Genomic DNA, 12,366 nt, shown 5'->3' with positions numbered 1-12,366 from the left:
TTTTCTCAAGGCTCATCCTCTAGTACTTGACCCACAGCTTTATTTTTGGCCTTTTTTTTTTGTGCGTATTTAATGAGAGATAAGGGTCTCACAAACTCCCCTCCTGGATCTGTCTTTGAGCTGTGATTATGACTTCTATCTCCTACCTTCTTAGGGAGGATTATAGGTGCGAGTCATGGATGCCCGGTTGGACAATTCTTTTTCTTGGATCTTGAAACCTTCTGACTAATTTGCAAACAAATATGTTGGGTTTTTTTTTTTTTTTTTACTATTCTTCTAGATGTTGCTTTCAAGGGAGGGAATGCGACAGAAGAAGTAAGATTATCTGAATATGGTCTGCTCCTCTGATGACCAGACTGACCTCCTAGCAGCTCCTATTTCATCACCAAGGCCACTGGAATCACCACATCACTGAAAGTTGCTGACTGGGGAATACAAGGTTCCTGAAGCCATTGCTGTGTTGCCAAAGGAGAAATGCCCAATGCCTCTCTGCCTGGGCCCCCCGTGACCTCTTCCTCAAAGAGTCTGGGGCCATTTACACTCAGCCCAGCCAGGTTTCCTGCGATCCTCAAGTCACTCGGCATCTATGTTCTTCAGCATTGTCAGAGTCAGACTTTGCAAGGGTGCCAGGCTCTCTTCTCTGGAACCACAGGCAACATTATATAGGGGGGAGCAGAGTTGACATGATTCAGTAAGGTTCACAGCAAGTACAGTTCAAAAATTCCACAGTCACCCAAACAGGTGACTGTACTGAGTTGATATCATTTTTCCATCAATAACTATCCAGGCCCTCAAATGGAGTTAAGGGTGGGTTTGTGCTGGTGAGGAGCAAGTAGGCTGTTGCTGTGGTCATTGAGAAAGCAGCTGCTCTCCAGAGTGATGGGTCTGTAGACCTGAGAGACAGCCAAAGGCTCTGACCATGGGGCTACCTGAGATGCAGGGAAGGAAAGTCCTTAAAACTCATTGGAGTTGAATATGACAGAATACAAAATTCCAGGGATAGATTGAAAGAGAACAAGAGCACATTGTTTGGCTGACTCTGTAAACTTATTTTTTTTTCTCTCCTCTTCTTATTCATTTGATAACCGAGAACCAAGAGTCTCATCTTAGTTCATATATCTTCTGCTTAGAAGCATAGGACCACAAGTAACATAAATATATTAATTTTCAAGGTATTATAGGATGAGCCTGTTGCTTCCAACTCTGGGGAATAGGCTCTGGGACAGCATGGGAATTTCAAAATCTCTCCAACTCTCGTTATCTCCCTCCTATTCTATAGGACACCTCTAGTTCTTCTCACCGGATTGTGTAGCAGGAGCTGCCTTCAGTGGGTTCTGCACTACTGTGAATTCACAAGGTCAAGTCCTGCTGACTCCACACCTGGCAGTTATATCTCCGAGGACCAACCTTTCTGTCTCACATCTAAGTCCACTCTTATGTCTAATTCTGACTCCATTCCAACAAACGATGTGGAAACATCCTCATTTCCAAGTTGTTCTCGTTCCAGAATATGTAGAGTAGAAGATATTCAGAGAGTTGCAGTGGGGAGACTGTCCATTGTGAACAGAGTTTCCGTATGGCATGTGTCAGCCTAGCAAAGAGCTCCTACCCCTTAAGCTTCTGTTCACAATAGGGCTACATCACTCCTGCTTTCTCTGAATTTCTTCAAGAAGCCTCTGGGCTATACTTTATGTGAGGTTTGCTTGCCATCTAGTGTAGATTTGTGACATAGCAATTCATGAGTTTTCAGTTTGAATTCTCAAAGTCTAGACTGATTTTTGTCACAATATTCACCATTTGATCCTATTTAACCAGTATCTAATCCTGACTGTTGAAAATTATTCTGTAGTGATACCTTTCCTCTCAATGTATTGCACAGCAGGTTTACATGAAAACCTGCAAGGATAATGGCCAGAGGACAGTCAGATGTCTGGATTGTCCTATCCATGTGAAATGCAAAAGATACTGTTTTAAGGAAAAGAGTGGTGCCATGCATGTCCTTATGTGCTGGCTGATCAGCTGAGATGTCCTGACCAAGACCTCCACACTCAGCCTCTTCCTCGCATTCCTAAACCTTTCTGGCATGTCTCCTTCTGCTTCTCTCTCCCACACACAGGGCAATGAGCAAGTGAATCTCTAGTCCAGACTCCCGGGCTTCAGACTGCACCTCAGACTCCAACAGCATCTCCTTCAGTGAAAGCCTCCTCGATCATCAAATTCATTTAGAGCAGTTTTGGATATGTTTGCATAGCAGGAATATTAAGATATATATGGCATTTTTAGACAGGAACTCTTGGATTGCATTGCATCTTTCAGACCAAGTCTGGAAGGTTGGAAATCAGTTTGGTCCTGGGTCAAAATTGCAACTTCTGTTTAAGGTGTAGTTTAAAAATGGTGACTTATTCTATTAAACTACTGAAAACATTAGTGACATCAAAACAGAATGATGAAGTGATGCTATTCTTGGGCTAGGCCATATCTATTGGATAATAATTAGCAATTAAGATCTGTACTGGTTTATTGTATTGTGATTAAGTTTTATATTTAAGGTATAGTAAATGATTTTTCCTTGGACATATTTATAGCTTTGAATCTATGTGAAACGTGATAACTGTGTTTACGATTTTCTGTAGGACTAGGAGTATGGCCTAGAGCTAGAGTGCTTGCCTCATATAAATGACACCCTGGGTTCAATTCATCAGCATCACACATATAGAAAATGGCCAGAATTGGCGCTGTGGCTCAAGTGGTAGAGTGCTAGTCTTGAGCAAAAAGAAGCCAGGGACAGTACTCAGGTCCTGAGTTTAAGGCTCATGACTGGAAGAAAAAAGCTGCAAAGAGGTTTGTTCAATTAATTGTTTTGTATATAAAGTTGTACATGAGGAATAACCTTATGAGAATTTCCAACTACAGCTCCTAGATGCAGGAACAACCCTATCCCCAAACTATCAGATTCAGAGAGATAGTTAAATTTAAGGCAGAAATCAATAGGCTAGGAACTTAAAATCTATAAATTAAACCAATGAAACATATAGCTGATTCATCCAAAAAACAATAAAAGTGACAGGCCACTAGTAATTTCATGTAAAAATGAAGTGAGAAGAGATTGAAATCAACAAAATTAGTGATAGCAAAGGAAACATTACAACAAATATGCAAGAAACCCAGAAGATTCTGGTGGACTATTTTCAAAATTCATATTCATATTAGATGGAAAATTGAGGAGAAATGGATACATTTCCAGAGGTATACAAACTGTCCAAGCTATATCAAGAAGATATAAATCACTTAAACAGTCCCTTAACACACAAGAAGATTGAGGAAGTAATAAAAGTATTCAAACGAGGAAATATTCACATCACCTTGGATTCACCTGAGAATTCTATAAGATGTTAAAGTTGAACTGATACTGGTACTCCTCAAAATATCCTATGAAATGATCAAATAAGTATTATCATAGAGCTGCAAGGCTGGTTTAACATATGCAAATCAATAACCATGATACATCACATTAACAGACCCAAAGAAAAGCACTACATAATCATCTGAATAAATGCAGAAAAACACTGCAGTATAACCATGCATCCATTCATGTTAAAAGTGCTAGGAAGAGGAGGAACTTACCTCAGGATAATAAAGGCTGTATATGACAGGCCAACAGCCAATATAAAAATTAATGTTGTAAAACTAAAACCACTTTCTCTAAAATGGGGAACAAGGCAAGGATATCCACTTACTCCATTCTTTTCCAATACAATTCTTGAATTCCTAGACAGAGCAATAAGGCAAGCAAAGGCATAAAAGGGATTCCTATACGGAAAGAAATACTCGAAGTTTCCTTATTTGCATGTGAGATGATCTTCCATCTAAAGGACTGGAAAGAGTCCATCCCCAAGCTCCTAATCCTGATCAATAACTCTGGCAAAGTAGCAAGGTAAAAAATTAACCTAAAAATCAGCATCCTCACTGTATACTAACTGCTATGATTCTGTACTGGGTGTTGTGGGGGCAGGAAGAGGGAGCAACCTGGAAACATCTCCCCTTCAGCTCACTCTGCACTGCACAGGATAGCTGGACACCCACAGGTAAAGGGTTTGCATTGCATCCAATTCCTGCTCTTGATAATGTGGGGTTGACTGGTAAGTTAAGTTGGACTGCGATCTAGAGAACAGAAATAAAGTGAATTTAAACTTCTTTCCTTCTTTGCCTTCCTCCCTCCCTCCCTCCCTCTCTCCTTTCCTGTTTCATTCTTTCCTCTGTTCCTTCCTAACTTTACTTCTTTCTTCATCTTCTTCTCCTTCTCCCCTTTTCCTCTTGACGCTCCCTTATCTCTTCCTTATTTCAGATAATGTTCCTTGATCAAATATTTCCAAATGTAGGCTATTTAAAAACAGATCTTGTACACAATCAAGAACAAAATATTTATGATTATTTCAATAGTAGGTGGTGAATTGTTTGTAAAAGAACCAAGAGCTACACGTGATAAAACTTCCCATGAGGCAAAAATACTTATTGGGCTCAAAAATGATTGTGAGAAATAGTCTGTCATGAGAGGCTGAACTTCAACAAAAAAATATTTTATTAAAAAAAAACAAACCGCTGGATTGTGGAAAGTTCTAGTTAAACTAAAAACTCATTGCTTGCTTACAATCTGTGGTCTTTATAGTGGGTCTGACAGAATTCTAACCTTTCTAGTGGAGGTGGTTTGAAAGTAACAAACAGTGGGTCCATGACAGGAAATAAGGTCACAGTTGGACACAGGGAGGGAGCTGAGCTGGGTATCAGCTCAAGGTCCAAGCTGGGAGTAAGTTTGGGTGTGGAGCCCATAGCATGAAATTGTCCAGTGGGGAAAGAGGACAAGCAAGAGTGTGAATGAATGAAGGCACTGTTTGGGGTCCTCTAGATAGGGCTATTTTGGGCACTGAGATCTAACAAAAATGTCTAGAAAACATGATACTAGGTGACAAATCAGCATACTCAGTGATACAGCACTCTCAGGTCATATAAAAGACTGGAATGTCCAATATGCCCTCCACCATCCAAAATCATATTGAGCCTCTCCAAGTGCAGTAATTCATGAAAGAAAAGGAAGACATATTGCCTAAAAATGAAATGGAAGCATATTTTTATTTGCTGAAAACTGTCTATGGAAAACATTAAATTCCAAAAATAGCCCTGGATTAAAGATACAAGAGAGTTCATTCATGTTTTTAACCTGAACTGTAATTTAAAAATTTTAATTTTCTTTTGTTCGACCTAAAAATTCAATGCAAACCAATTAAAACTGATAGTGGTTTTTAAATTTGAAAACATTATACTACATTGCATATGGAAATTCAACAGATTGAGTAGTCAAAAAAAACCTCTTTTCCTTACAAAGCACAACAATGTTATTTGCAGCACAATTTGTCATAGCTAGAATCTGGAACCAACCAAGATGCCCCTCAGTAGACAAATGGATCAGGAAAATGTGGTACACATACACAATGGAATTTTATGCCTTTATCTGAAAGAATGACATTGTCCCATTTGTAAGGAAATGGAAGGACTTGGAAAAAGTTATACTAAGTGAAGTGAGCCAGATCCAAAGAAACATGGACTCTATGGTCTCCCTTATAGTGAATAATTAGCACAGGTTTAGGCAAGTCACAGCAGAGGATCACAAGGCCCAATAGCTATACCCTTATGAATACATAAGATGATGCTAAGTGAAATGAACTCCATGTTATGGAAATGATTGTTATATCACTTTCAACATGCCATGTGAAACTGTAGCTTCTATTGTTGATGATCATCTTGTATCCCCTTCCTGTGGTTGTACCTGCACTGTCTCTGTATCTTATCTGAGTACATTGGAAACTGTGTATACTGGTATTAGAACTAGGAAACTGAAAGGGAATACCAAAATCGAGAGACACAGGGTAAAAAAGACAAACGACTACAAAAGCAATACTTGCGAAACTGTTTGGTGTAAATGAACTGAACACCTTGTGGGGGGGGGGGAGGGAAAAAGGGAGGGGGGAGGGGCAATGAGGGAGGAGGTAACAAACAGTACAAGAAATGTATCCAATGCCTACTGCATGAAACTGTAACCTCCCTGTAATTCAGTTTGATAATAAATACTAAAAAAATAAAAATAATAAACAGCAAAAGGCAGAAATGAATCTGTTTCTGTGAGGATATCAAGCCTTTTGCTCAAGGGCACAGCAGTAAGAGTTGGAACTGGAAACTGAGTCCAAATCACAGTGTCTGGAGACAGAGTAGCCCGGAAGTTGAAGTTCAAAGGTTTCCATGGTCATTTTTCTCTTGCTTTGCCTGTTACTGCCAAATCAATGGTAGAGGAGAGCTCTTTGTTTCCTCTGGTAACTCTGGAACAAGTTCAAACACTAGTTCAGGAAATGGATTACAAAAATATCAAGCAAAATCTCCATTCATGTACCATAGTTCTCACTTCTTTTTCTTTCACTTTCCTCTCAATTTCTAATATAGGGAAGTATTAGGAATTGAAACTGTTGTTTTCAGAAAATTAAAAGGACTAACATTGCAGATAACACCTTCTGAGGGCCTTACATCAAATATCCCCATTCTTTTTCTAGAATCAATTCAGCTTCCATTCCTCCCCAGAAGCAAGTAATTGGCTTAGGGACAGGAATGAAGTCCTTGAGGGAACATTACTGGCCACTGTAAGAAGTGACAAACTTTGCTATGCAGTACTAAAGATTTCCAAAGCTTTCCCTCACTCCCCTCTCCTAAGCCATCCATGGTGTCATTTTCCTTAGTCGTGGGAATTCCTGGCTTAGTTTAAAGGCAAATAAATCAGTAGCACTAAGGGGTAGCTGTGTGTGTGTGTGTGTGTGTGTGTGTGTGTGTGTGTGTGTGTGTGCGATGGAGGACTTGTAAGAATGATTCTTCATTTCTCATCAAATAATTATTTAATGTTCATTGTATGTCTGGGAGAATGCTAGACATCTAGTAAACAGAGGCAGATAAATTTTATTCACTCTTCCTAGAAAATGTACCTTTTTATGGAAAATATAGATAGGTAAACTAGAGGATATATTGCACTGCGTGAAATGTGATGGTTGAGAACATGTAGGATTTGAAGAGATCTTATGAGAAAACCTAACCCACTCACCCGGGGAGGAGAGGCTGGATGTGTGGGGACTGGAAAGAGGGGATTTGTGAGGCCAAAGTATGCCAGAAACACACTTGATATCTGCTCAGTTGCTTAGTATTAGAAACTCTGGGGATACCTCAGTAATTTTGTTGCCTTGCTAGATCACAAGTGCCTCAAAGCCAAAGCATTTTATCCTTGTCTCTCTCTTTTTTTTTTTTTTTTTGCCAGTCCTGGGCCTTGGACTCAGGGCCTGAGCACTGTCCCTGGCTTCTTCCCGCTCAAGGCTAGCAATCTGCCACTTGAGCCACAGCACCGCTTCTGGCCGTTTTCTGTATATGTGGTGCTGGGGAATCGAACCTAGGGCCTCGTGTATCTGAGGCAGGCACTCTTGCCACTAGGCTATATCCCCAGCCCCTTGTCTCTTTTTTTATGCCGGTCATGGGGCTTGAACTCTGGGCCTGGGTACTGTCCCTGAACTCTTCAGATCAAGGCTAGAGCGCTACCACTTGAGCCACAGTGCCACTTCCTATCCATCTCTTTGTTGTCAGCATCTAATACACCATGCAGAGTTGCTCCTGAATGCATTGCCCCAAGTTGCAGTGATTACAAGTTCTCAGCATAGCAGACAGAGCCCAGTGTGAACTGGTGGGAAGAACTGGGGCTCCCCTGTCCCGGTACTACTGGTAACTGCTCCATCTTCCTGCTGCTTTCCTCTAAACATGGTTGGGTAAGTGTATGACCTGTTGTTCAAGGATTTCCTGGGATTGTGAGAGCAAATATAGTACCCCAGAAGGGAAAAGTGGAAGGAAATAATGGTAATAATGGTTGGGGAGTAGGTAGGTAAATAGCCTAATTTTCTTTCCTTTCAGTTTAACTGATTGTGTGATTTGTGACATTTCCCAGAGTTCCTAGTGAAATGAATCTCTAAGCCCACAGGGTAATAGTGACTTCATCAACTATCCCTTTCTAACACTTTTTTTAGTGCTACTGTTCTGTTTTCCATGATCATCTCCTTAGTAAATTAATTTAACTAAAAAAAAAAAACAACCTCATTATATCCACTAAATTTACTTTTTGTCTATTTAAAAATAAAACTACAGACATTAAACCAGAATATATAATGAAAGCAGTAAAATATACAGGTAGACTAATAAAATGGCTCTGATAGGTGCACCCAATGATAATAAGTTAGTTTGCAACAAAGCCACAGACTGGAGTACACAGTGCTGTTGACATTGTTTGACTCTGTTGATAGCTACTCAGGACAAGGAATTACACTCTCAGTTGCCACCTATCCCCTCTTAATCATCATCTCATCAAATGCAGCAATTTCCTCAACCATTTTCTCTCTATGCTTTTTAGCAGTGTTTCAGCAGGAGAAATCCTTCCAGCGAATAAAAGGCAGAAGAAAGTGATTTATGGGCATTTGTCCCTGCAGGCAAACACTGGGATAGAGGACTGGAGCATCACCTGTAGGAGCTACTACCACCTGAAGACTCCAAGCTCTGGACCCTCTAGTTAGGGTGGAGAATCTGTGTTAAGCAGCCTTTATTGTGACTGATAATTGACATCTGTTGTCTGAGAGAAACCAGAAAATTCTCCAGTGCAATTTTCAGCTTTTCTCAGTAGTGTAACTCAGGCTTGGAAAGGCTGGGTCTTAGATATCATTTTCTGCATTAAAAAGGCCCGCATTGAAAAAATGACATGAATGCTTACTTTATTAGTGAGTGTTTCTACAAGTGAATCCTAACTGTTCTGTAAGCCAGATCCTTTACATGCTACAAAGAGGACTTACCACATCTGTTCTGCTAGGAATGAACAGGTGAGTGACAGGGGACAGAGGACGATGCCACATCTCTAACAAAACCTCCCAGTGACCTTCAGGTCCTGACAGCATTTGAGAAGCTGTGTCAGCAAGTGCAGTCACAGCAGAAGCAGCTGGGGCAGTCCAGCCTCTCACTTCTGCTTCCCTGGGAGGTTTTTGTTATGACTTGTATCACTGTGGGAGGGAAATTATCATACTGTTGACAGTAATAAGTGGCAACATCTTCAGGCTGCAGGCTGCTGATGGTGAGAGTGAACTCTGTCCCAAATCCACTTCCACTGAACCTGGATGGGACTCCAGATACCAAACTGGTTGCACCATAGATCAAGAGTTTAGGCGCTTGTCCTGGTTTCTGCTGATACCAGGCTAACCACTTGCTAATGCCCTGACTGGCTCTGCAAGTCATGGTTACCCTCTCTCCTGGAGATGCAGAGAGGGAGGCTGGAGACTGGGTCATCTGGATGTCACATCTCAGACCTGGCAAAGGAAACAGAACACATACCCACACATTTAAGCATATGGAAAGAGGATCTCACAAATCAAGGCATCAGTGATCAAGGATATTGAGCTGGGTTTAACTGCAGTGCTGTCTGTCCTTACCTGGGAGCCAGAGCAGCAGGAGCCCCAGGAGCTGAGCAGGGGTCCTCATGTCCATGCTGGGTGCTGACTGGGACTGACAGCTGCACAGGGTGAGCAGCCTATGAAGAAGAGCTCAGGGCAGTGGGCGGGGCTCTGGGCTCATGCAAATCAGCAGGGCTGGGCAGGGCTGAGCACAGCTGCAGGACTGGCTTATCTCAGGAAATCAAAATCAGAGCAGCTTCCCCAGGAGTCCCAGGTCAAACAAGAGAGACATGCATATGCCTGCAAAAAACGTATGTCTCCAAGGAGATCATTTGATTGTAGAAGATTTGTTTAGGATTTTTCCTTTTTAAGTAAGTATATAAAGAAGAGCCATTTCATAAAGCAGTTTATGAATATCTTGATCAGTGTCACAAGCTTCCACGTTTGTACCCCCTTTGACTCACCTCTTCCATTTCCTTTCTTAATGTTGTACTATACACAATGAATTCTTGACTACATTCTCCCCATTTCCCTGTCACTACTTCACCATGCATCCCATTGCTCCAGTCTCTGTCTTGCAAATTCCCATATCCTGGTGCTTATTGTGTTGAGCTGTCAACTTCCCATTCTAAAAACAAAAACACCAAAAACAACAGGAGAAAACATGAAACATGTGCTCCCCATTAAATATTTGTTACCACTTACCTGTTATCCAATTGTTTCCATATAATTTCATAGGCACATTCTCTCTATTGCAAATGAAGGAAATGTGCAACCTTTGTTTCTCTTGGTCTCCCTTATTTTAATAAAGGTTTTCCATTTCCTTATGAGTAGTACAATGTCATTTTTCATAATAAACAAGTAAAGCTCAAATATGTATGTGTACCACCATAATTTCTTGTTCGATTCTTCTATTGAGGAACATCTGGGCTGATTCCACATCATGGTTATGGTGAATAATGTTGTAATCAGGGTTGCTTTACTGTATACTTGTGTTCTATTGGAAACTGTCCAGAAGCAGATTTTCTGAGTCATAGGTAGCTTTATGATTAGGTATTTTTTTTTCTTTTTTCTTTTTTCTATTGCAGTCTTGAGCTTTGAACTCGAGGCCTGAGCACTGTCCCTACCTTCCCTTTGCTCAAGGCTGGCACTCTGCTACTTGAGCCACAGTGCCAATTCTGGCCGTTTTCTGTATATGTTGTGCTGGGGAATTGAACCCATGGCTTCATGTATGGGAGGCAAGCACTCTTGCCACTAGGCCATATCCCTGGCCCATGTTCGTTTGTTTCTTTCATTCATTTTTGTACTTGGGCCTTGAACTCAGGGTCTGGGAACATACTGTCTCCTTACTTTATCCCTCAAGGTTAATGGTCTACATTAGTAGCCAAGCTTTCAATTCTGAGTTTTTGGTCATTACTTAGAGATACAAGTCTCATAGACTTTCTTACATGGTTGGCTTTGAAAAATCATTCTCATATCTCACATTCATGAGTACGTAATTGACTGTTACGATCCATTGTTACTTGGACAAAATGTCCTCTCTCTCTCTCTCTCTCTCTGTGTATGTGTGTGTGTGTGTGTGTGTGTGTGTGTGTGTGTGTGTGTGTGTGTGTGTGTATGCAAGGCCTGGCCTGGGTTTGATCCCTTAGATTTTATACCCAAGGCTATCACTCTGTTATACCCCTTGATCTACAGCTCCACGTCTAGATTTTGGATGGTTAATTGGAATTAAGATTGCCATGGACTTTCCTGCCTAGGCTCTCTTCAAGTTGCAAGCCTCAGATCTCAGGCTACAGAGTAGGAGAATTCCAAACATGAGGCACAAGTGCATAGCTATTTAATTTCCTTAAAGAAAAAGATAGCATGAACCTACTGAATGAATTGAATAGTATTCTCTGGTACTTTTAGTCATGGCCATTACAGTGCAAATTCAAGCAGTTTTTGCAGATGCATTTACTTACCAATTTTTTACGATTGCAACTTTAAGTATCTTCTATCTCTACTATCTAAATAGACTGTACTTTTCCTAATATGATATTGCCCATATTTTGTCACTTTCTTCCATTTGATATACTTCGCACAATAAAAAGCATGAATTGATAAGTGTTGATGGTGGATAATTACTTCAAAAACATCTCTGCTAGTCAACCATACATCTTTTCTCAATGAGTGGAAATATCATGCCTGCCCAGCTACTAGTATTGATGTTTGCATCTGTAGTGGGGAGAGAGAGACAGAGAGACAGAGAGCTTGATCTGTACTGAAGTCATTATAAATGCTCTTAAAGAAGCATCTTGGACATGGATAAAACATGGATAGCAATTTGATCAATCAGATAGCATATCATTCCTTTTCTTTGGACACCCCAGCCCAGTTAAACAGCAAGAAGAGCCATGTTTGCCTTCATCATGCACACCCCAGAGTCTAGGAATTCTGATTCCTAGTGATTCATCAGAATGCATCTAAAGAGGATGAAGAAGGCAAAGGACATGGACATCTTACTGTGGTGTGCTTGGAAAAATTCAGACCTAGAACATGACTTAGAAGTCGTTTTTCTAAATAGTCATTGGTCTCAGTGAGTGTGAGGGCTGACCTCAACTTGCAGGCACTGGAATTCACTGGGGAGCTCAGGAGCAGGAGCCTCTGTCCAGTGCTGACCTTCTTGCCCTGGGCCATGAGAGAAGCAGTCACCTCCAGAGAGATGGAGCTGAGAACCTGGGGTGACCAAGGCCGTGCCCTGTAGTGGCCTTGGATTCAGGAAGGGAAACGCTGACCCCTCACTGGAATTGAGCCCAGCTGAGAGGGCATGGCCAGACTGAGAGACTGAATCACCAGGAGCTCAGAGTTGGCCTGCTCCATGGGG

The 12,366-nt window shown here is 41.1% G+C and overlaps 1 gene segment (V, D, J or C); it reads right to left on the bottom strand.

The window, feature by feature from the left end:
• LOC125356171 overlaps positions 1-9,621 on the bottom strand; it is an 11,991-nt gene extending 2,370 nt beyond the window's left edge. The window contains 2 exon segments of the V gene segment in view: positions 9,136-9,419; positions 9,543-9,621. Coding sequence covers positions 9,136-9,419; positions 9,543-9,597 — 339 coding nt within the window.
• Between the last annotated feature and the right edge of the window lie 2,745 nt (positions 9,622-12,366).

Source organism: Perognathus longimembris, chromosome 8 (assembly GCF_023159225.1).
Source record: "Perognathus longimembris pacificus isolate PPM17 chromosome 8, ASM2315922v1, whole genome shotgun sequence".
NCBI lineage: Eukaryota > Metazoa > Chordata > Mammalia > Rodentia > Heteromyidae > Perognathus > Perognathus longimembris.
The sequence above is the reverse complement of the archived record's forward strand: the minus strand, read 5'-3'. Positions and strand labels throughout refer to the sequence as shown.